We start from the raw sequence: 26,169 nt of genomic DNA, 5'->3' as shown, positions 1-26,169 counted from the left end.
ATATTTTTCAGATCATTGCAAACTATAAAATTTATTAAATTATCTCAGCTGTGATAAACATTAAAATGTGTCTTGTTACATTAATATGTGAAAAAGTTCTATCCTGTTAAAATACTATAATATAATCTTTTATATGCCTATAGGGAACTAAAGGGAAATTTAGTAACATTTGCATATTTTCTCCTTAAATAGTAACATTTCCATGTTTTGTTTGTAAGCAGTAAATATGTATATATATTCATGGATATTTATGCTGTGGGAGAAATTTTTACTATATCTTTGTCAGCTGATCAAAGGGCTAAAAGATCTGAACTTAGTGATATAAGCTATTAAATTAAGATAACCTTTTGCATATACAAAGTCCTGTTATAGCAAATACTGGTACAACAAAAGATTATAACAATTGAGTTTTTTAAAAACACACTTTCGTGTCCCAACATGATGGTCCTAGTAATGGAAATGGTGGCCCAGAAGCCAAAATACTTTTAAAATTTTATACTAGAATAATAATTTAGAATAATAAATGCTTTTCTTTGATCTTTTGTATGATTGTGAGTTTTTATAAATATTCAATTTATACTATAAGAGAATTTGAACTGTATAAACTTCTGCAGGATTCTACTATCATGGAAAACCTTCGATAAAAGGTAAAGATTTTCAAGTGTAGTTTTCATGGTATAAAGTCTACTACACCAAGCTGTTGTATTCATAACAAGTGATGTTGATTACCACAGCCAAGTATGTGGTGTAGAACTGTCTTCATTCTTGATTGTTCTACTTGGGACAGGTATTAATGGACACTTTCCCACAGCTCATAATATGATGGTATTGCTGTTTTTTTTGTGGAAGTCTGTACAAAAGCAGTCACTACTAATGGCAGACAGTCTTTAGATTTTGGCAGATATCAGGGTTTTTAATGTTGTTTGTTTTTGTATGATGAAAGTCCCTATCAAAATAACTCTTCCCTCAAAAGATTTTTAAATTGGGTATTATTTAAATAAAATTCTTATAAATTCTATTATTCACTTTCTTCATGGGGAAATCTGTGTCCTTAAGATTACAGTCCTAAAATAAAGTTGTCACATATTGGAGGAAAGGCAGAATAATTGTGTTGTTATGGCAACTCAAATGGAGAAAATGAAAACAGTACAGATAAGCTGCATCCTGTTGTCATAGCAACCATAGTTGTGAAAATGATTAAAGCTGGTCTAGAAAGGATGTATTGCAGCATTAGTCCATTGGAAGTAAATAGTGGAAGAAAAGACAGCGAGAATTGGTTTTGGACAAAAGTTAAATCCCTCTGGTGCCACATGTTGCTAGTACCACTGCATGTAGACAGATACCTGTCCTTTCTAATCATATTTCAACTCTGTTTTATTGCCTTGGATCATGATGGTGGTATGAAGGAAGATAAATGTAATAACTATATGAAAAGCTTGTGAATAAAGATTTTTTGGTAACAAATTTAGAAGTTGGAAGTCAAAATTTTGTTACTGAAATGGTTTTGAACAGTAGAATGTTTTCCTTTTCTCCTATTTCCTGCCCTCCCCCATTTCTCACCCAATGCTTTATTTCCATTCTTCCATAACCCCTTTCCATATCATTTTAGTCTTGTGTTGAACTGTAAAATAAACACCTAATGTTTTGGCGGTTTGTAAAGCATCAAGTACAGCATTATGATTGTAGATGAACAGATGGTTTGATGATAAATGATAAGCATCCTGTAGGTGTGGAGAAGTTTATTTTAGCTATATCTTTCAAACTTTCTCTGTAATCAGAGCTTCTTAATTGTTATTTTAAATGCCATTATTTCTTTCCTAACTTCTAGTTGCCCACCATAGCAAAATATTTCATCCTGTTAGAGTGGAGACATGTTAGGAATAAACCTGAGGAAAGCCGTGCTCTTTGTTTAGCATCTGGCTGCTCACACAGGTTCTTGTGGTAATGGAATCGGCATCTCTGTATCAGAGTATGGATCTGCTGCTTGGTAGGTACTGTGTAAAAGAGGTATCTCAGTAACAATGTATTGAAGTGGCTTAGGAGCAGTTTATGTTACAAATGAGGTGGAAGAAGATGGAGTTCTGCAAGACTGGACATATGCTATAAATACCCGTAAAACTGAGGGGCTTATCTAAAAATTGCAGTGTCGAAATTCCCATATTTTTGTCTACATTTAATTGCAAATTGTCAAATACTACCTGAGCCTGAGTACGCGTGAATGCCATTACCCTTTGCCCTTTTTAGAGGTTTTTATATTTATGTTCTTGCGTTGTGGCGTGAACATAAGTCAGTTGTGAGAGATAATATTGACTGACCATAAGTAATCTATTGAATATTTTCAGTCACAATTCAAATATTAATGTTAATTTGCTTAAATATTAGTTTTCATAAATAAGCTCTTCACTTTAAGCATCGCCCAATTTTGCCTGACTCATCAAAATCTGTTCCTTCGTGTAGGCATAGGGAAGAAACCTCATTTTATTTTATTTTGTTTTATTTATTTAAAGATTTTATTTATTAATTTGAGAGAGACAGAGCACAAGCAGGGGGAGAGGGTAAGGGAGAAGCAGACTTCCTGCTGAGCAGGGAGCCAGATGTGCGCGGGGCTCAATCCCAGGACCCTGAGATCATGACGAGCTGAAGGCAGATACTTAACTGACTGAGCCAGCAGGTACCCCAAGAAACCTCTTTTTAAAAAACAGAAAAAGATGGCAGGAAAAAAGAGAGAGCTAGAGGGTTTATTGTTTTGAAAGATTTGTAAAATACCCCTTTCTGCTGTTATTTAATGGTATAGTAGGTCATATATGACTCATGTAACTTAGATCAGACTTCAGCTATTAAGTGGTTCAGATACACAGCAAACCCTTCAGAGACTCCATCAACAAGTTAGCTAACATTTCTTAAAGGAGTTTGAAAGTGAAAATGGAGGATAAGTGCCTGTATCCCGTGGTACCTAGATACCGTAGCACGACTGGGAGGTAACACATGGATTTGAATCGCCCTTTCTCCTAACTTACCTTAGAACAGACATTTTTAAAGGTTACTTTGTAAATATGTATAAATGTTTTCCATTAAAATCTGACGAACTGATTTTTAGATTGGTGTCTAAAGGTGGGCAGTACCATCAGGTTATGCATTTGAGATTTACTAGTTTGCATCTTGGCTTGTGATAAATTGGATTGGAAGATCAGGTACTTTATTTTCCTGGAAGAAAAAAAATTATTAGATATATTCATCACTCCCCATTTCATAATTTCTTGTCACATTTCACTTCAGAAAACACTCTTTTTGGACCCTGCTTGTGAATATGTAATTCTTAATACTGATGTCCTGAGAGAAAGGAGAAGAATTTCTGATCTAACCTAAATAATAACCACACCATCACAGAAAATGTCCTCATAACATATCAAGCAATCAAATAGCCAATAAACCTATTCTCCTGCTAAATTCCATAAACTGGATGGGGAGGGTAGATAATGTTCATTTTTGTTACTTACCAGGGAACATGACCCTTGATTTTTGAAATGGTTATTTATTTTCCTATATTGTAGCTGCCAATCAGCCAGCCATTTGCAAATAGTGGTGTAAACACACTGCTGAAGGGGCGCCTGGGTGGCTCAGTCGTTAAGTGTCTGCCTTCAGCTCAGGTCATGATCCCAGGGTCCTGGGAGATCGAGTCCCACATTGGGCTCCCTGCTCCGTGGGAAGCCTGCTTCTCCCCCTCCCACTCCCCGCTTGTGTTCCCTCTCTCGCTGTGTCTCTCTCTGTCAAGTAAATAAAAATAAAATCTTTAAAAAAAATAAATACACTGCTGAAAACAAGTTTCTTCTCTGCTGGTCTGTGGTGCCTAGGAAGTCAGATGTAATATGGTTCCATTTATTTATGTAGGCATTTACTCTCTTTCTAATGAGCAAGTAATTTTCTTTTCTCTACTCCTACACAAAAGTTAAATTAAGGAGTACCCAAGAGGGCTGGGATACTTGGTTTGCAGTCGTTGAAATACTGTTTGATATCCGGGGACCCTTTTCATGAGCGGAGATTCCCTCTCAGCTAAGAAGAAAGCTCCAGATAGTTCTCCTTTTAAACTCATTGTTACCGCAAACATCTGTAGAGAGGGGGGATAATCTAGAAGTGTGAGGGTTTGTCTCCTCTCCCTTGACCTCCCAATCAAAGGATTTTACTCTGTGGCTTCTTTTGCTCTTTTTGCTTGGGAAGTGAAGGAGAAGAGCTCTGATTGCTCTTATGGCAGCCAGCCTGCCTTAATATGTGGATTTTTAACATGGCACCAGCCTCTGTTGAGTCATAGCAACTCCTGTGAACAAATGTGTAAATCCATACTGGAAAGGAAGTGATTACAAATGCTTTTCTTCAAGATGGCAGACTGCTTCAACTTCTCTTTACATCTCTAGTTACAACCAAGCTTTTTCTTTCCTTTTTTTCATCACTTTCTTTTCCCGTCCCCTACCTTTCCACTCCCCTATTCTTCTCTCCTTCTCTCTCAGAAATATATAAAGCCTAATCCTTCCAGTGAGCACTGCAGTCATTTGAAATTTGTGTATAGGCCACCCCCACATCATCAAAAATGTTGTTAACCTCATGATTCTAGGGCAAAAAAATAATTTGGACAGTCTCAAGAGTTTATTACAATGGGATTTAACTTGATTAATTCAGTGGAATTCTAGTATAACAAAATAATTTCTTTGTGGCATGATTTAAAAGGTCTTTAAGTACAGGTAGAGGAGATTGAGTTTGTAAAACCTAATCTGGGAAAATTACAGTTTTACTCTCACTGAGTAAATGAGCACTACAAAAATATAGGAATTCTTACTTAGGCATAAGGTGATTTTTAATAATGTAGCAAAGAAAATGTAAGTGAACATCCTTACTTTTTGTTCTGTTATGGGGTGAATAAAGATACCACCTGGCTGCATGCATAAATTTGTTTACTAAGTTTATTGATTTCCTGTAGATGAGTATTAAAAATGACTTTCAGTACAGAAAACATGTGGCATCTAGGTATTATGATACCCTGCTGCCTGCTAATGCTTAGTATTTTATGTGATTTCTTTAAAAAAGAAAATTGTTCTTATTTCAAGTTCAACAGTCTCACAGTAAGATCACCTGTAGACCAAATATTTAGAATTTGTTATATTGATGCAAATGAGAGAAACACAAATATTTGGTAATTAAGAAAACCAGAATGTCAGTGTTAGAAAAATTTGGTTATACTCTTATTCTCTCAAGCCAGTGACTTTTAAGATCATTTGTTTTGTTTACTGAAACAGACTAGGGACAATGTTTTATAGAAAGTTATGAAAAGAAGTCTATGTATTAATTTGCTTTGGGTCATTCTAGTCTCTCTGGTAAATTCATAATTAGGAAGGCCTTTTAAAGACAATGTTCTAGTCTCACAGGTACACAGCTACTCCATATCTGGTAAATCTAAATTCATATGTGAGGAGGTTATGTTTTTTTAAAGCATATTATTTACACAATTCACTGGAATGGCTCCTTTGGAAGTAGGGTGACTCTCTTATGTAATTATGTACTTAGTAACCCTGCGCTACACAGCAGTAGAAATTCAAGTAAGAATAATTTACTGCTTATGCATAGTTATTAGAATTTTAAAGCATTTGTTTGTTCAAAATTCTAGTTTATCAGTGTTATATTTGACTAATTGCATACTTAATAGATAATAATGAATAAAATTTAGAAAGCAGACAAAATTCTAGTTATTAGAGTGTTATATTTGATTAATTGCATATTAATAAATAATAATGAATAAAATTTACGTTGGAAAGCTTCCAAGTTTGAATTTTAACAGTTCTAAAGAAGCATCAGGAGCTACTTTCTTACCTCCCCCCTCACCTTACTGTTTAAAGGGATTTTGAACCCTTTATTCCAGATTTTGTGGCAGAAGTAATAATTCCTAAGAAAAATCCTTATAAAAAAAAAGAAATCCATATTAGAAGTGGTGTATATGGGCTTAAATCACAGAATTATGGAATTTTATTACTGCAGGGTACTGTCAGAAATATTTTAATCTACTCCATTTTACCAGTGGAGAAGCTGAGGTTCATAGGAATTTTAAGTGAACTGCTCAAGAACTTAAAATTGGTTTGAGGATAAATCTGCACCAGAACCTGATGTGTTATCTCCTGGGTCAGTGTCACATCTCCTCTCAGTTGTCATGATAATTCAACAGTTCATGTCACCAGGGATTTCTTGAATGCGTATTTGTACAGCAGTGGGCTAGGCATCCAGAGATTGTAAAAAATAGTGTGAGTTTATATGGTTTAACAATAATGATATCAAACAAGTAATATTTTACATTTTAACTCTAATTTATTTAGTGTTTTCCAATGTTTATAAATATATAACATGGTGGCTAAACCTTTAAATATTATTCACTAGATTATAATCTTCTTAAAGGCAGGACTGGTTCTCATAAAGTTAATTCAGTTTCATTTTGGAAGGCTTAAATTTAAAAAAATTTTTTTCAGGCATTGATGTCATTGTTGGACCTAGTAGCATCCCCTGGTGTCTACTCTGGGTATACTCATTTCAGAATTGTATTTCTGGGGGCGCCTGGGTGGCTCAGTCATTAAGCATCTGCTCTTGGCTCAGGTCATGATCTGGGATTGAGCCCTGAATTGGGCTCCCTGCTCCGCAGGAAGCCTCTTCTCCCTCTCCCACTCCCCTGCTTGTATTCCCTCTCTCGCTGCGTGTATCTATCTGATAAAATCTTAAAAAAAAATTGTATTTCTGTCTTCATCAAGTATTTTTGGTTTCAAGTAACAGATTGTATCATTCCCTCTTTAAGCAAGAAGGGGCAACTATTTAGGGTACAGAGATAACTCATGAAACTAAATGGCAAGATGTGCAGTCAGGTACCACAGAGAGCCAGGCATTAGAACACCTTTAGGAATCTGGGTAGCCACACTTGCATTCCTGGGGTAAATCCCCTTTGGTCATGATATATAAACTTTTTATATGTTCCTGGATTTCTTTTGCGATTATTTTGTGTAGGATTTTTACCTGTATGTTCATAAGGACTATTAGTCTGTAATCTCCGTTCTGCTATTGAGTTCATTCAGTGAGTTTTGGAATTTCAGTTATTTTCAGTTCCTAGATTTCCATTTGGTTCTATGGTGTATCTGTTATTTCTTTGCTGAGACTTTCTCTCTTTATATTTCTTTCGGGAGTGTTTGCTCTTAGTATTGGAATATTTTTATACTAGTTGAAGTCTTTGTCTCTAAAGGTAATTCCAACAATTGTGTCAGTTTAGAGTTGGCATCTGTTGATATAAATTGAAATTTGCCTCTTTTTTTTTTCTTTTGTACCAAGTAGTTTTGGGGTTGTATCCTGGACATTTTGTTAAATCCTACTGAAAATGTAGATGTTTTTGTTTTATCAGGCTCACAACCCAGTTGAATTCAGCCTACAAGTTTAAACAGCCTTATGTGGGAGTGTGATTTCAAAGTGTATTTCATTTTTAAAGCCTTTGCAGTGCTATTGATATCTCTTCTATGTGTATGTTAGTCAGTGGCCAGTCTGTGATCTGGATGATAGTCTATCATGCAGTTCAGTTCTCAAAGTCTATGGCTTGCTGCTTTGGGTCATATCCTTATATGTGAAGCTTGTGGGTGAGCACAGGAGTTCATGAACCACTTATGGGCTTGCTTTCCTGAGCTTCTTCCTCTCCATGATCTCCCCAGTACTATCTAGTTCCCTAAGACTCCCTATTTCACTCCTCCAGCCAGAAAGCTGGAGTTTTATTTAACCTGCTTTGCAACCTGAATATGGACTGTATCTGGGGCTAAGTGATAGGAGGATGAAGAGGGAAAAGCAGCAATGAGGTTTCACTTCAGCCTTTTAGGATTACAGCTCCTCTGATCAAAGAGAGTTTCCTTACTTCAGAGTTTTAGGCTCCCGTGGGCTCCTTTTTCTACAGTGGCTTTAATCATGCAATTGCTTGGAGGCAGTAGAGAGAACTTTAAAGAAAGATGGAAGTTTTCCACCATTTTCTCTGAGCGTTGGATACCCCTTTACACTCCTTGGGCCAAAACTAGAGGGCTTCTTCTGGATCTGTCTTTGCCAGAAGAAACTGATGTCTACTTTTGGGTTTCATGCTGTAGTCTAGGCTGGTGGTTATTAGAGGAATTAAAATAAAAAAAGGTAAATTCATTGTTGGTTTGGTGTTATGTTGAAGTCTTCTTCCCCAATCTGCTTACTGCTGTTTACTTTTGAGAGTCCTCAAATAGCTGTACCATACATTCTGTCCATTTTTAGTAACTGCATTCAATGGGAGATAGAAAAGGGAGTGTGCTTATTCCATTTTAACTGGAACCAGAATCCCTTTTAGTTATCTTTTTAATACCGTTTTATAGCTAGTAAATATCATACTCTGTGCAAGTTCAGTCCTTTGAAATTTGTTGATACTTGCTTCATGGTCCATCTTAAGTTTTATTTTTGTAGCAAGTGTGCTTAGAAACAACTACAGTTGTTGGGTACAGTGTTCTAGAAAAGTCATTAGGTCCAAGTTCATTAATTGTGCTCTTCAATTCTTTTTGCTTATTCTATCCAGTAGCTGAGGGAGGGGTGTTAAAACCTCAAACTATGTTAAGTAGATTTGTGTATTGTCTTTTTAGTTCTGTGTATTTTGCTTGTTATATTTTGAAATTTTGTTAATAGTACAGATACTTTTCAGACTTCTTGATTTCTTTTTTTTTTTTTTTAAGATTTTATTTATTTATTTGTCAGAGCACAAGCAGGGGGAACAGCAGGCAGAGCAGGCAGAGGGGGAAGCAGGCTCCCTGCTGAGGAAGGAGCCCGATGTGGGACTCGATCCCAGGATCCTGGGATCATGACCTGAGCTGAAGGCAGATGCTTAACCGAGCCACCCAGGTGTCCCAAGACTTCTTGATTAATTGGCCTCTTTATCATTATGAAATGGTTCTCTTTATCCTGTTAATATTCCTTGTTCAGAAATGTACTTTGTTGTTAGTAAAGCCACTTCAGCTTCCTTATGATAACCTTTTGTGATATCCTTTCCAAGCTTTTACTTTTATCGGTATACATTGATTTATAGTTGTGTCTTTTTAATTTAGTCTAACAGTCTGTCAGTGTTTGAACTTGCACTGTCCAATAGACATATGTTAGCCACAGATCCTTTTTTTTTTAAAGCAGAGGTTGGTTTTTAATCAGAAATTCACACTTCAGAGTTTTTCCCTCCTCTTGGCCCAGTGGGAGGTTGGGGAGGACAGTGGAGGGAGGAGGAGGGAGGATGGAGAGGGACCCAGTGGGAGGAGGCAGGCCTCCAGGCTAGATTCTTCTAGCTAGCACGGCTGGGGAGGCTGGGGAGACATGTGGCCACGCAGGTGAGCTGGGCTCCATCTGCATTATCCAGTGCCTGTTCTGTTTTTAAGTAAAATGTAGGCAGGACTGCCTCAGGAGGTGGCTCTCACAGAGCTCTAGGAGGGCGGTGGGGGACGGGGTGGCGGCAGTGACTCCCAAAGGAAAAGGGCAGTAGGCTTTGTGGGGATCCAGGGCTGGAATGGCCTGCTTAGTCCAGGTTGTGGCCAGACATGGAGATAGCCATTGGCGGGGGGCGGTTTCTGGTCTGGGGCTTCTCCAAAGCTGGCCTCAGGGGCACCACCTCATACTTCCTGCATCTCTGGGAGTCAGGCTAAGGAATCTGCATTTTTAAAGTTCCTCAGGTGATTCTGACCAGCGGCAAGGTTTGGAGCACATCCCGCTGCAGTAGAAAGACTTCCCTCTCGGGATCTCCAGAGACACGCTGTCTCCTGGTACCTTCAGGACCCTGTGTGATCTTGGCCGGGGTTGGGGAGATTCTTTTGTTTTGTTTTGTTTTATTATGTTAGTCACCATACAGTACATCATTAGTTTTTGATGCGGTGATCCACGCTTCATTGTTTTCGTATAACACCCAGTGCTCCATGCAGTACGTGACCTCCTTAATACCCATCTCCAGGCTAACACATCCCCCACCTCCCTCCCCTCTAACACCCTCAGTTTGTTTCTCAGAGTCCAGAGTCTCTCATGGGTCGTCTCTCCCTCCGATTCCCCCCCCTTCATTTTTCCCTTCCTTCTCCTCATGTCCTCCCTGCTATTCCTTATGTTCCACGAATAAGTGAAACCATGTGATGATTGGCTTTCTCTGCTTGACTTACTTCACTTAGTATAATCTCCTCCAGTCCCATCCACATATTGAATATTTCTGGCACTTTTCATATATATATATATATAAAGATTTTATTTATTTATTTATCAGAGAGAGAGACAGCACAAGCAGGGGGAGCGGAGGAGCCGCAGGCAGAGGGAGAAGCAGGTTCCTCACTGAGCAAGGAGCCTGATGCGGGATTCGTTCCCAGGACCCTGGGATTGTGACCTGAGCCGAAGGCAGATGCTTAACCGACTGAGCCACCCAGGCAGCCCGGCACTTTTCATATATTTAAAAAAATTTTTTTAAAGATTTTATTTAAATATTTGTTAGAGAGGGCACGCTCACACACGTAAGTGGAAGGTGGGGGGAAGAGGGAGAGGGAGAAACAGACTCCTTGCTGAGCAGGGAGCCAAATGTGGGACTTGATTCCAGGACCCTGAAATCATGACCTGAGTCGAAGGCAGACACTTAACTGACTGAGCCACCCAGTCGCCCCCATATATATATATATTTTAATTGAAGTGTAATTAACATGCAGTGTTATATTAGCTTCAGGTGTACAGTATAATGATTCTAAATTCTATACATCAAGATAAGTGTACTCTCATCAAGATACTCATCAAGATAAGTGTACTCTTAATTTATCTGTTTCACCCATTCTCCTACCTATCTCCCCTCTGGCAGCCACCAGTTCATTCCCTGTATTTAAGAGTCAGTCTGCTTTTTTGTTTGTCTCCTTTTTTTTTGTTTATTCGTTTATTTTGTTTCTTAAATTCCACTTATGAGTGATATCTTATGGTATTTGTCTTTCTCTGACTTGTTTCCTCATACTGTCTGGGTCCATCCATGTTGTTACAAATGGCAAGATTTCATTCTTTTTTATGGCTGTGTAATATTCCATTGTATATATATACTGCATCTTTTTTATCCATTCATCTGTCAGTGGACACTTGGGTTGCTTCTGTATCTTGGCTATGGTATATGCTGCAGTAAACATAGGGGTGTATATATCTTTTTGGATTAGTGGTTTTGTTTTTTGGGAGCAAACACCCAGTAGTGGAATTACTGGATCATATGGTAATTCTATTTTAAATTTTTTGAGGAACATCCATACTGTTTTCCACAGTGGGTGCGCCAATTTGCATTCCCACCAACAGTGCATGAGGGTTCCTTTTCCTCTACATCCTCACCAATAGATTGTATCTAGTATCCTTTTCCAAATATATTTTATGCTTCCTTTCCCCCCCAACTCCCCCATTTTTTTTTTAAAAGATTTTATTTATTTGAGAGAGAGAGAGGGCAAGCCCATGAGCAGGGGGAGGGGCAGAGGGGGAGAAAGTAGCACACTCCCCAGTGAGCAGGGAGTCCAGTGTAGGGCTCAATCCCAGGATCCCAGGATGATGACCCAAGCTGAAGGCAGACACTTAGCCAACTGAGCTACCCAATCCCATGTCATGAAATTATCATTTTAGACATTGTACTTTTTTTCCCCTGGAAGTTATATTTCATTCATTTTTTTCTTTTTAAAGATCTTATTTATTTGAGAGAAAGATGATCCCTTTTCTTTGAATTCTTGGTAATTTGTATTGAATGCTAAACATTTAAAAAAATAAAAATGATGGAGACTCTAAATGATAGCTTCCTTAAGAAGGTTTACTATCCTTTTCATGGACATATCCCTTTGGTTTGATTGAGACTGCTTTATTTCTGGTGCCTTTTCTTGGTGTCAACTGAAAGCCTAACTTTTTTTTTTTTTGTAACCAGGGCATCTTGTCCTTGTTGGGTTCTGTATGCCAGTTTTTGGCACCTTAGCACCATGAGATTGCTGAAGTATGCTTTAAATCTGGTTTTTCAAATTTGACTCTTGCACACAAAACACAGGCCCAAACGTCAGCAAATGCCCAGGGGGAAATTGTATATAGAATGTCAGGTTCACCACAATACATTTCTGTTCTGCCTAAAATTTTGGCTCCTAAAGTCTTGGCTGCATTAGTTGTTCTCTGATGCCTTCAAATAGCTTTTTGTATTTTATTCAGCTTTTATAGTTTTTTTCTGCATAAAATTCAGTCTGATAAAATTAATACACCATAGCTGAAGCAAAATCCCAGTATTATTTTCATTAATTAAAATTTCATATTATTTTAAAAACATTTTCAAGCTTCAGAAAAGTTGCAAGTAAGGGGCACCTGGGTGGCTCAGTCGTTAAGGGTCTGCCTTTGGCTCAGGTCGTGATCCCAGGGTCCTGGGATCGAGCCCCATGTTGGGCTCCCTGCTCAGTGGGAAGCCTGCTTCTCCCTCTCCCACTCCCCCTGCTTGTGTTCCCTCTCTCACTGTGTCTCTCTCTGTCAAATAGATAAATAAACTCTTAAAAAAAAAAAGTTGCAAGTAAAATGCAAATAACATTTTGCCATAAATCATTTGAGAGTAAGGTACAGACATGATTTTTCATCACTCCTGAATTCTTTGATGTGTATTTTCTACAAACAAGGGCATTCTCCTACATAACCTGTTAATAACCATCAAAATAAGGAAATTAACATTGTTACATGACTGCCAACTAATCTTGTAGACCCTATTCAGGTTTTTCTAGCAATCTCAATAAATGTCCTTTATAATAAAGCAAAAGGATCTAGTTCAGAATCACATGTTGCATTTAGTTGTCATATCTCTTTAGTCTCTTTCAGTCTGGGATAGTTCTTCAGTCCTTCTTTGACTTTGATGACATTGACATTTTTGAGGTTTATAGGCCAGTTATTTTGTAGATTGCTTTTCAGTTTGGTTATTTCTGATGTTTTCTTATAATTAGATACAGGTTATCTATCTTTGGCAGAATATCATAGAGGTGATGCTGTGTTGTTCTTACTGTATTCTATCAGATGACATATGATTTTAATTTATTTCATTATTGGTGATATTAATGCTGATCACTTGCTTAAGATGTCAGCCAGGTTTTTCCATTGTAAAGTTACTGTTTTCTCATTTGTAATAAGTATTTATGTGGGGAGATATTTTGAGACTATTCAAGTATCATGTTCCTCATCAAACTTTTAGTTTATTCTATTACTAATAGAGTCATGGGTTTCTGTTTTACTCATTGGCTTATTTTATTAGTTATCTTTTGCTGCATACCAAATACCACAGATTTAGTGGCTAATAATAACATGCAACACACATTTATTATCTTGCAGTTTCTTTGGGTCAGGAGTCTGGGCATGGCTGACCTTGGTCCTCTCCTGCAATATCTCTCATAAGGCTGTAGTCAAGGTGTTGGCCAGCACTAAGGTCTCATTTGAAGACTTGACTGAGGAAAAATCCACTTCCAAGCTTACATGTTTTTTGGCAGAATTTCTTTCTTCCAGGGGTCACTGGACTGAGAGCCTCAATTCCTAGCTGGCTTTTGGCTGGAGGCCACCCTCAGTTCCTTGCCACATGGACTACTTGCTTCATTAAAATATCCACGGGGAGAAGGCAATAGTGTGGGGAGAAGGCAATAGTGTCGGGGAGAAGGCAGTAGTGTCTGTTAGCAAGATGGAAGTTACAGTGTAACTTAGAAGGTATTAGGCTGTCCCACACTCAAAGGGATGGGATTATACAAGGATTATGAATGCCAGGAGATGGGGATCATTGGGGGCCATGTTAGAGTTTGCCTACCACAGTTATAATCCATTATTGTCATTATTTTGATGTTCAGTTGATCCCAAATTTAGCTTGTGAGCGCCTTTCATGCTGGCCCCTGTGTCATCTTGCCATGTCTCCGTCATCCTTTGAGTACCACAAGAACATGTTCTATGCTCATCTTAAACTTTTCCTTGCCCAAGTGCTGGAATCAGCCATTGTTCTAAGCAGCTTAGGGAGTGATATTTAGGATCATTAAATGTATTCATTGCTGTTAGCTTGTTACTGTTAGTGGGTCTTCTCAGTTGATAGAGCCGGGGGTGTGTTTTTGTGTACACGGATCCCCTGCTTTATACGACTTTGCTTTTACAAAAGACCTGCTTTAGTACCTGTTTTCACTATCCAAAAGAAATCTGAAGGGGATTTTCACTTTTATGCTAAAAGGAGAAAAGTGAAAATAGCGTTCAGTGTTTGTTTTGCATAGAGGCAGTGTACACCCTGAGCAGTGAGAGTGGCACCGCCAAGCTCCTCTGAGAACCATACTCACATCCCAGCATCAAGGCTCCATAGCTTGGACTGTGTCTGTGAACATCTGTGCTTTATCTCCATTTATTTGGTGTGTCCATTAGCAAGATGTGTCCTAAGGTATCAGAAAGTCGTTAAGAGAGGTTATTTTTTGGGTCTGGGAACACTAAAATGTTTCCATACAAATTAATGGCAATTCCTTCCTTGCTTTATGCCATTTTGGATTTTGAAAGGTTTCATAGGAACACTGTACTTTTCTCTCTTTTTAAAGATTCATTTATCTATTTCAGAGAGAGAGAGAGCATGTGCACATACGTGTGCTAGTGGGGGAGTGGCAGCAGGAGAGAATCTTCAAGGAGACTCCCCGCTGAGTGGGGAGCTTGACATGGAGTTCCCCACGACCCATGAGATCACGACCTGAGCTGAAACCAAGAGTCGGATGCTTAACCTACTGAGCCACCCAGGCGCCCCAGGAACACTCTACTTTTGGATGGCAAGGGAAACCTGTATTTGGGTACACATACACATATATCACTTACCTAGAAATTTCTCTATGTATTATAAGCTTTGAGCTCACAATAATATCTTCAATTCTAGTTCAGTAGCATACGATTCATTCTATTTTTCTTCCTCTCTGTATTTGTAACTCTTTTTTGATGAGAAATCTTGCTCTTACTATCCTCAGTATTTGATCTATCCTCTTAATTGATCCATCCTCCTATATAGCTCCTCTCCTGTTGCTGGTAGAGGGCTCGTTATTTCCTGCCCCATACTCTATGTGGATGCTTTCCTTACCCCTTTGGTTTCCCACTATTTGCATTGGGCTCTTCTCCCACTGGGTCTGAAACACTGTATTGGGCCATTGCCCCTCCACCCTGCTTATCCCACTGGGTCTGAAACTCAGTGCTGGGCCAGTATCCATCCCTTCACTCTCAGTGAATGTCTTCTGCTCAGTTTGGGAACCCTAGCTGCCCTGCCCCATCACATTCCTCATCATAATGCTCACTGCCTTTCTGGTCCCCCATGTGGAAGCCTTCCTCATTCCACTAGGGCTGTAGTACCCCATGCCAGGCCACCCTCTTGTGCAGATTTTTTTCCCTCACCCAGCTTGGGCTCTGAAACTCTATGCCAGGCTTCTTCCACCTCAGACACACCTTTCTCATACCCCTTGGACTGCAAAAGCCTATGTTGGGCCACTGCAACCACGTCTAACACTCAGCTTGATGCCTAGTTAGCCTGTACTCACCTAATGGCTGTCGAATTAAATTCTTCCAAGTAGGAAAGGAGACAAGGGAAGAGGAATCAAATTTTATTAAAAAAACAACAACTGTCTAGTATTTTTACAGCAAATGCTTTTAACCTACCACATCACAACTTACACAGAAATCAATGATTCCCATATCTATATAATCCGTACAGATTTATAGCCAAGCTTTCATTCCAAATTTTTACTCATATACCAGAGGTGTATTATGTCATATTAATGATTTCTGAGCTTATCTAGCTCACTTTCCTTCCGCTGTGTCTATCAGTGTTACCGCCATCCTTCTAGTCATTCAAGTTTGAAAACTCATAGTTATTTCTGACTCATCCTCCTTCTTTCCTTATAGTTAGTTAAGTCCTATTAAGTCCTTTTTAAGTGCCATTTTTATGGGGCACTGTCCTAGGTACCCAGAATATCTAGTTTTGAATCCCATCTTTACTGTTTGCTAGGGTGCCTATCAACTTTTGTTAATTTATTTAACCTCTTTGGATCTGATTTACCTTGTTTTGCAGTAAGATAATTGTGAAAAGAGCTTTATCTAATACTGTTCTAGTAAGACCTTCCAGTCTGGTAAGATTGGTCTTAGTAAAGTAACCATTATTACTTATCAGTATTCTTACCTATTCCATAAGTAAAAATTGCTTCCTTCTTTTTAGTATGTAGCTATAAGTGATCTCTCATCTTTAAGCTCACATTTATTGAGTATCTACTATGACCAGATACTGGAGATAAAAAAAGATAAGATATGACTCATATCTCTGAGGAATACAGTCTGGTAGAAGAGACAAATATATAATTAATTTACATATAGTAGTAAGTGCTACAATAAAATTAAAGCCTGTGTCTGAACTTTTCTAAATTTTAATTAAACTTATATAGCAGCTAGCCTGGTGATGGGTATTAAAGAGGGCACATTCTGCATGGAGCACTGGGTGTTATGAACAAACAATGAATCATGGAACACTACACCAAAACAAATGATGTAATATATGGTGATTAACATAACAATAAAAAATTAAAAAAAAACTTATATAGCAGCTATTGTCAAATACAATTTAGTATGTTATTGTATTTTCCTTGCAGTTACTGTTTGTGTTGGTTAATTAATCTCCCTAAGAAAGAGTACTTGAGAGGTGTTTGTAGTGGTGAGTCTTTGGGTTTAGAGGAAACAAACACATTGGGGTCTTCTGTTATTGCCATGTAGTCACTGTAACTCTTCTGAACTTGAGTTTACTGTTAAAGTGAAAATATTAATAACTCTTTGACAGGGTTTGTAATCATTAAATGAATAATGTATTTAAAGGGTCTCGCACAGTTTATGCCTGATAAATTTTGGTTCTCCTCTCTTTGTACTTCATATGTATCCATTCTGGTAAAGAATAAGTATTTGATTGATGGATGACTTCATTGATTCTGTGGTCTGCAGTTCATAATGGCTTCCCAGAACATTTTCAAATACAAGTGACATTCATGGAAACCTTAGTAATGACATCACTTTACATTTTTTTTTCTTTTGCACTCTTATTTTAATTTTACCACAACCTTGAGCAATAAGGCTAGGCAGACATGACTATCCTGACAGGTGGGAGTTTCATTTTTGAAGTGGTTGAACTAAATTGGGATTCTTAAGAGGCAATCAGTGAATTTGTATAGGTAGAGTCTGAATGTATTACATGGCCTGTGGAATACTGTAGTTCTCTTGGACTGACTTTTTAGTTGATATAGTAGTAAAAAGGGAATTTTTCTATTCCATGGCTTAAGGATACACAAACTCTCATTGCAGCAATCTTTTTATTGTTGATTATTATAGCTTCTGTTACTCCTAGAAGTTGACCAACAGGGACCTGAGTTTAGGAGATTTTGTCATTCAGCTTTCATGTAGTAAATGCTGAGGCCAGCCCTTTGCCTGCAGGGCCCTCTATCAGTGAAGAGGAACTGTGACTTTTCTCCCGGCAGCCAAGTAGGGGGAGGAGTCACGGTTTTCACTGTTCTCTGTGAAAATGAATTTGTGCTGTTGAACCTGAAGGGCACTAGATAGTATATTCTTCTTGAAGCACTGGAGGCCCTTTGTTGCAACATTTCGATCTCTTTCTGATTCTTCCACGTAGTAGAAAGCATGTTCAAGCATTTTTTAAAAATGCTGTGTCTGCTTCTCAAAAGCTAGTAAACTTAGTTGGATAACAAACTTCAGTTGTAATAAATTATTATAGTCTTCAACTTTCTTTGATTTTGCAAAGTAGAGTTAGTTGGAGTGAGGTCAAGTGGGAATGAGCTGACAAGACAGATATGTGTTGTGTAGATAAGATGAAGGCATATGTGTGATCCAAACTTTGTTGTAGCTTTTGAGATAGCGTAGGAGAAACATTTCAGGAATAGGTTATTCACAGTCCTTTAACAGTTAATAGAAGTTAAGTATTTAAATGTGAGAATATAGTTGCTAGATTGCAGTTTAGTTTAGAACCTGCTTTTTTTAATTAAAAATTTTTTAAGTGTAGAGAAAAAATTTAAATTTAAATATTTTGCAGCTTAAACTTTAAGTAGAAAACTATTTGGGCTTTTCAGGTTTTTAAAGGTAAATTTTAAAGGGGATTACATATTAAACATGGGAGGACAGAAAAAGTCTTAGGTCTTTGTCAGCAATTGACAAGTCAGGATGGCCCTGAAATATATAGAATATATAAGAATAGTAACCAAAATGACACTCCTTTCCACCCTGTTACTTCTTGCCCAGATTTCTTTTGATTTTCCCCTTCCTTTAGAAAATGCTCCTAAATGTATAGAAGAGAAGGAGGTAGAGTAGAAGTTATAGCCTATTCCATTAATTTTGTGATTATATTTTTTTCTCAATGTTTTTAAGTGGCATTTACCAGTATGGGTAAGATTAATTGTTACAATACAAACCAATTTGAAAATTGGTTTTTAAATTGAGCTATAATATATAAAATCTTATGATAATTTGCAGATCTGACTATATGCAAGTACAGTTTTCATACCCACACCAATTGTCTTGTAATAATCGAAAATGCATCCTCTGTGTGGTGTTTGCAAGTTAATGCTATTTTAGAAATCATACCAATATATCTAGTGGCTTTCCTGGGTGTTTGTGGCTCATTATTGATAATAATTTTATTTTGAAATTTTAGTTTAAGAGGATAGGGTAAGTCCTTTAAAATTCCTAGGAGTTTGGTGGAGGAAAGGAATAAATGAGTAAGGAAGAGCATTAAAATGACTAATAGTAAAGAAAGTCATAATAATTAATCAAGGACAATACTGCAACAATAACACAGAATCTAATATATAATGAAGGAGATGAAACATTTCAAAGAGGAATGCCTTAAAAACTTACCAAGGAGTGTTTACAAATATGCATATTTAATAAAAAGAAAGAGATCCTGTAGGTGGCTTTAGTATGGCTAAAAGTGCATGAGCCATCTACCTCTTCTGAAGGGAAGGGGAGAAGTAAAGCTGTCTTCCAGTGCCTGCTGCTTTTTCTTTCTACCATTCCCTTTTTCCTCTTCTGTATTTTCATTCTCTCTTTTTATTTATTTTCACTTCTTCTCAACCTACTACTTTTCTGAAATTCAGTCCCACCTTCAGAATGAGACTTTCTTATGCCTGGCATCCACAGAACTTTAACCAACTGCTTAATAATATGCAGTGTCCCTCATTAACCATGAGAAAAACTCACTAACAAGTTGTTGTGGTTTTTTACATTAATTATTTTAAACATAGAAGAATTTAAGTTTGAGAGAATGTCACTAGAATGGGTTTTTATCTTGTTCATTGTTCTGTCCCTCATGCCTAGAACAGTACAAGGAAAAGGTATATATACATATAAATAAATAAATACTTGTTGGATGAATGACTAAAAACATTAGACTTAGACATTTTTAACATCATTTACTTATAAAAATTATTTTAGTGAAGAACTTGATGCTTCCAGTGTAGAGCAGTAATAGAACAGTGATTCTTAAGGAAAAACTTTTTTGTCCCGCTCTCCCTTTCTCTTCTTGTTGCCTTCTGACAACATGAGAATCTCTCTTCCTGAGAACTACTGGATAAGACCAAAATTAGTATAAAAAGTTCTAAGGAAAGTTGGAGTAAATGAGAGATGCACATTGGCAGGGTGAAAGGGAAAAGGAAATTACAAGTTCATAGGATGGGACTAGGACTAAGACGGGTATTTGAACAAAACATCAAGTTAGTTAGTAGTTAGAGCGCCAGGGCCAATTGGAAGGACAGAGAAGGTGAGTTAATGTAGGCGGTTGGCAAAGATCAGATCAATAGAGTGCTTGGATTTCAAACAATAGATAAAGGGAGCCATTATGAATTATTGGTGAGAGTGATGTGATAGTAAGGTGAACACAATTATTCTATTTAGCTGCTGTTCGTAAAATGAATTATAGCTTGAGGTGAAGAAATATTGGAAACAGGGAACAAAGTTAGGAGATTGTTGTAATAGTTCAAGGCAGTGTAGCTGTTGTGGTTGGTGTGTTATCCAGTGATGTCTTTAGCAAATACGCTTCTTTGAAGTCTGATGTCTCCACATGACCTGGGGATAGGTGGAGGCAGGAAGAAGAGTTCTGTACTTAAGAAGCAATAGGCCAGCATTCCAGTTCCTACTTCTCTGCATTCTGAATTCATGATCATGAATAAAAACTTTGATTTTTCTTGGGCATTAGTCACCTTAACTATAAAATGAGGAAATAATGACCTCAAAGCAGGATCTAGACAAAATCATTTTTTTGGAGTCCTTTGTAGCACACTATTCTTACATCAGTTATAGAGAGTGTGACCAATGGATACCATATTTTGTTTCTTAATATTAATTTCTATAACTAGAATATTTTAATAAAAAGTCCCATGATGATAAAATTTCCAGTTTAATACTATGTGTATTCACTGCTATATTTTAAAATATGTATTGCTGTTTTTATATGTGCTATGATCAGGTATTTAGTTTTTTTAGTACTGTTAGATTGTTGATGGACCAAACCTCAGCCTGGGATACATTTAGAGAAACTTGAAGAATGTAAAAATTCTTCTAAAAGATACAGTGTTTTATAAGACTATGGAAGCAATAACAAATACTATTTAGTTAGTATTACTAGAAATCATCATGTCTACCCTTTTTGCTACTGAATACATTATATGTGTATTTATACTCACACTTACCTTTTTATTTAGAAGACTTTAATACCAGCAACTTTTTTGGGTTCTTTTTCTCTTTCTCTTTTTCTGTCCTGTCTCTCTTTCTTTCATTGTTGTTGTTTTCCCTTCTGTTTGGGTTGTCCTCCCCCCACCCCACCCCCAGTCCATCTGGAAAGATGGAAGAGGCAGCTGCTATGGTAACTATGCATTTTGGTTAATGAATAGCAGACTAACAAGATACATAAAACATATGCAAACCGTGCAGACTTGGCTGCTGTCAAAGCTGTGGGGATATAATACTTTTTTTCCTTCTCCCCACTTTCTAAAAAAAAAAAAAAAAAAAACAACTTTCCTGTTGTATTTTGTTTTCTAATTTACCATTCCTAATAAGGAAATTACCATGAAGTGTTCTTTTTCAGTTTAGTCTTTACGGTATTTCACCCTGCGGTGAATTTATGGGAGATAAGGTGCACAGAGGAAAAGAATTGATTAGTTGGATTAAGAAGTAGATTTCCTTTAGACTCATACATAAAAGAACAGACAAAAATTCTTTACTATTTGTTTTTTTGACCTATAACCTCCTTTCTTTCCCCTTGCCTTTTGGCCAGTAGTGCCCCTTTCAAGGTTTTCTCCGGGGTTAGAAATAGTAAGTGGTATGTTTCTTGAATATGTTTCTATCATAAAGACCAGCTGCAACTGGAATATTGCATTCAGCCAAGCCTTGAAAATTCCTGTAATCTGTGCCATCCTGTCTCATACTGTCCCATCTCATAGTTGTCCTCTCTCTGCAGTGCTCTATGCCCAGGTCTCTGTGGCTGGGCTGCTCCAGCCTGGCGGACAGCATGCCTTCGCTGCGATGCCTGTATAACCCAGGGACTGGCGCACTCACAGCTTTCCAGGTACTTTCTCTGTCTCTGTGGGTTATTTGCGGGCATTAGTGTGTGTGTCTGATTCATTAGTGTGTCTTCCTCCCTTCCTGTCCTTTACTTATGTTCACTTTCTCTCCTTCATATTGCCTGTATTTCACATCACTCAGTACTCCTTTAACGATTCATTTTTAATGTAGACCCAGACTGATCCACTCTTAAGACATTTTTATTACTGTGATTGGTTTGCCAGAATTGACACAGCACAAGTTGACTTTGGTTTTCATATCTAGTACAGGTATGATAGTGAATTTTAAAGTAATTTCAACCAGTAGCATTTATTATGTAACGTTTGCTCTGGACCTACATAAAGCCAATTAATGTAATTAATCAATTAATTATAACCAGTTGCCTTGAACACCTTCTTGTGTTTTTCTTATGATTATTAAAAATAAAAAGTACTCTAATTCAGAGTGTCTCCTGGTTATTATACTCCTCTATATATTTTGGGGTAAGATCTGCATTTAATTATCTCTTAATTAACAGGTCTAATTTCAAGGTGGAAAGGCCTTTTAAGACCTTGAGTACAATATTCAGCTTGAAACAGTCCAGCTGGTCTTGCATGAACTGACAGATTCTAGTTCCTTTGGCCTTTCTTAGAGGCTATTAGGACAATCTAGGCTGTGAGAGAAATCTATAGAGAGAATGGAACATTTGTAGAGAAACATGTAAGAAAGAACTTGATGTCCATAGCTTACAGATTAGGGTACTATATATGGTGATTTTCTTGGCAGAAATGTTATCTGTTCGCCTCAGGTATTTGCAGTTTGTGTTTCGTATTTAATAGTAATACACAAGTTAGTTTTTTGTTTGTTTTTAACCTATGTAGTTTTTACTCTATTTAGAAGAATTTCAAATGGAAGCTGTAAGCAAGCATCAGAATGCTTATGACTATAGTCTTAGTTAAAAGAGAGGAAGTTAAGTATTCTCCATTCCTGAACTGTGCTAACAATTGCTGGTCCTTAATGATACTGTTTTAGTGGTGATAATGGTAGATATTTCTGTATGTCCTTTATAAAACATAATATTAATCTTCTTTTGCTTGTCTTAGGGGATACAATATATGAAAATGCATAGGCTTCTAACATTAGTTAAATCAGGGCTTACCTACTGTCTTTGTCACTAGTATGATGTTGAGCAAGTCATTTCACTCTCATCCTTATGTTCCCCATCTGTACATGGGGACTACAGTAAAGGCATGCAGTAAATGACTGCTGTTGTTATCATCTTCATCATCATTAATATTATTGCTGTTGTTGTTAGAGAATAGTGCTATCCTGACAGTATCGATTTATTTCAAGTATTTAAACTTTTGCTACATGTCATATTGATAAAGTTTCTGCTGTTGAGGAACTCATGGACTAACCTGTGGGTTTTTAATCTTTTGGAGGTCGTAATAAGTTTAGCCAAACTACGAAGTCTAAGAGAATAGTCACTGGAAGACTGCCCTCATTTCAGACACCAGTTACAAGTCTAGGAGCCCCCATGACCACATTCATGTTTGATAATTCACTAGAAAGGACTCACAGAACTCACTGAAAGCTATTATACTTACAATTTAATACAGGGCGAGAATGCAGGTTAAAATTAGCCAAAAGAAAGAGACACATGGGCAGATTCTCGAGGGGACCAAACTTAGAACTTCCTGTCGTCATGTCCCCATGGATTCATGACCTGGCCATAGTATATGACAGTATACACAAAGTATTGCCAACTAGGGAAATTTACCAAGTCTTTGGTGTCTAGAATTTTTGGGGGGCCCAATTACAAACTGCTTGCATGGCTGACTGTTAGTATCTAGCCCCTTCTGTAGGTCACACTAATGCTTTCAGTCTCCATTTCCTCTCAGGATTGGAACTGATAAAGTATGGCTCAAAGCCTCCACTGTAAGTCACATTTGTCCAGTGGCCAAAATCCTCAGGCAAAGAGACACCCTCTTAGGTAAGAAGTTCCCAAGGCCTAGATACCACCTCCCAGTGGCCAAAGGCAGAGGCCAGACCTGTCTCTGGGTAAGGTTAGTTCTTCACTACACAGGGGTCATGGACTCCTTTGAGAATTTGAAGAGAACTATTGATCTTAGAAAAATGCATATGATGCATAGGCAAATAATGGTCATATGTATAATTATGTATAATCCCCAAACTGAAAAATCCTGAGAGAAATGTGCAGGGAGCCATAAGAATATATAAATGAGGAACCTGATCTAATCCAAGGGTGGGGGTAAGGAAGATCAGGTAATAAATGTTTGAGTTAAGGTCTTAAGGATGAGTAGGAATTAACTAGGCAAAAGGGAGGAGGGGGAAACATTTCAGGCCTAAGGAAGAGGCAATGCAAAGACCCTGGGGACAGGTGGAGTTTGGTGCATTTAAGGACTCTACTGAAAAAAGACTATTATTTCAGAGAAGGAGGAGAATGGAGCTAGGAAAGACTGGGAAGCTTGATCATGCAGGATTTGTGGGTCATCTTAGCCTTGATGCTAAGAAGAACAGTAAGCTGTTGAAAGGACTTAAATACAAGTTTGGCCTGATCAGATTTGCATTTATTATTATATGTAAAGATTTATTTATTTATTTTAGAGAGAGAGCGAGAGCATACACATAAGTGGAGGTGGGAGGGGCAGAGGGAGAGGGAGAAGCAGACTCCCCCATGATGCGGGGCTCCATCCCAGGACCCTGAGGTCATGACGTGAGCAGAAGGTAGATGCTTAACTGACTGAGCCACCCAGGCGCCCCCAGATTTGCATTTAGATGTATTACTCTAGCTATTTTAAGAATAATTTCAGTAATTAAAGAGAGAGATGGTGGCAGTTTGGTTTTGCTCTGGTACCCCTTTGCATTCTTAAAAATTATTGAGGACACCAAAGTGCTTTTATTTATATGGGTTTTATCTATTGATATTTACTATTTGAAATTAGAACTGAGGAAAAATTTAGTATTAATTTATTACTTCATTTAAAGTAACTATAATAAACCCATTCTGGGGCGCCTGGGTGACTCAGTTGGTTAAATGCCTTCTGCTCAGGTCATGATCCCAGGGTCCTGGGATCAAGTCCTGCATCAGACTCCTTGCTCCACGGGGAGCTTGCTTCTCTCTCTGCCTCTGCCTTTCTCTTTCTCTCTGTGTCTCTCATGAATAAATGAATAAAATATTTTTTTAAAAAAAGCCCCATCACATGCTAATACAAATAAAATATTTTAGGGCGCCTGGGTGGCTCAGTCAGTTAAGCATCTGCCTTCAGCTCAGGTCATGATCCCAGAGTCCTGGGATCGAGTCCCACATCGGGCTCTCTGCTCAGCAGGGAGTCTGCTTCTCCTTCTCCCTCTCCCTCTTTCTCATATAAATAAATAAAATCTTTAAAAAAAGCCTTACAAATAAAATATTTTATTAGAAAATAACCTTTCTAAAAAAATTAAGACTGGCATTGTATTACATTTTTTACAAATCTCTTTAATGTCTGGATTAATAAAAGACAGCTGGATTCTCATTTCTGTTTCTGCATTCAATCTGTTGTGATGTAGTGTTTTGAATGTATGAAGAATATCCAACCACACAGAAATATAGTTTAAAAAGAGAGAGGTACTTTAATACCCTTTTCAGTTAGTTGTAATTTCTTAAAGATTAGTTGCAGTATAGAATCTGAAACCGTATCAGTAAACTTTTTGTGCTCTGTTACATTAAAATGCATTGGTCTCAATCTTTTCAGCAGATCATGTTGGAACAGTTGGACATCTATGTGCAAAATAATGAACCTCAACTGTTACATAACACCATATACAAAAACTAACTCAGATTGGATCATAGGCCTACATATAAGCTAAAATTACAAAACTAATAGGAAAAGATGAGGGAGAAAAAAATCATTGAGACTCTTGAGTTCGGCAAACTGCGGTGAAAGGAACTTTCTCAGATTATGAAAATGTTCTATATCTTGAGAATGAGGTTACATAAATGTATAGATTTATCAAACTCATCTGAGAGTACAGTTTAGATCTGTGTTTTCACTGAGTGTAAATTTTACATTAACAAAAATCTAAATAGGTAAATAAAATTAAATCCAAACTAGAAAGATGTAAATGTACTATGCAGTGACTATTCTGATTTACCACCCAAACATTAGTTTTGCCTATTCTTCAACTTCATATAAATAAACTCATATAGCATAGATTCTTTTGTGTCTTTTTTCTTTTGATCGATATGTTTTTGAGATTTGTCCATTTAGTTATGTTTATCAGTAATTTATTCTTTTTTATTGCTGAATATGTTCCATTGTATTACGGTGCCACAATTTATCCATTTGTCTATTAATAGACATTTGGCTTGTTTCCATTTTTTGACTACTATGAATAAAGTTACTATATACAGTTTATATAAGTCCTTTTGTGGACATCTGTTTTTATTTCTCTTGGTAAATGCCTAAGAATGGAATTGCTGGGTCATAAAATAAAGTGTATTTTTAACTTTAAAAGAGACAATCAAATGGAAATAGTCAAGTGTCCATCGGC

General features: G+C 37.3%; 1 protein-coding gene across 9 annotated transcripts in view; it reads left to right on the top strand.

Moving 5' to 3' along the window:
* BTRC (beta-transducin repeat containing E3 ubiquitin protein ligase) overlaps positions 1-26,169 on the top strand; it is a 170,280-nt gene that overhangs the window by 34,317 nt on the left and 109,794 nt on the right. For 5 of the 9 annotated variants that reach the window (XM_025880669.2, XM_025880667.2, XM_073904291.1 and 2 more), the window contains one exon: positions 21,533-21,640. The exons of the other annotated variants lie outside the window; for them this stretch is intronic. In XM_025880669.2, coding sequence (XP_025736454.1) covers positions 21,533-21,640 — 108 coding nt within the window. Of the gene's footprint in view, positions 1-21,532; positions 21,641-26,169 lie in introns of those variants that run through there. 9 annotated transcript variants of the gene reach the window in all.

This window comes from Callorhinus ursinus, unplaced genomic scaffold, assembly GCF_003265705.2.
Source record: "Callorhinus ursinus isolate GAN/ISIS: 27379988/994484 unplaced genomic scaffold, GSC_fseal_2.0 scaffold20, whole genome shotgun sequence".
NCBI lineage: Eukaryota > Metazoa > Chordata > Mammalia > Carnivora > Otariidae > Callorhinus > Callorhinus ursinus.
The sequence above is the reverse complement of the archived record's forward strand: the minus strand, read 5'-3'. Positions and strand labels throughout refer to the sequence as shown.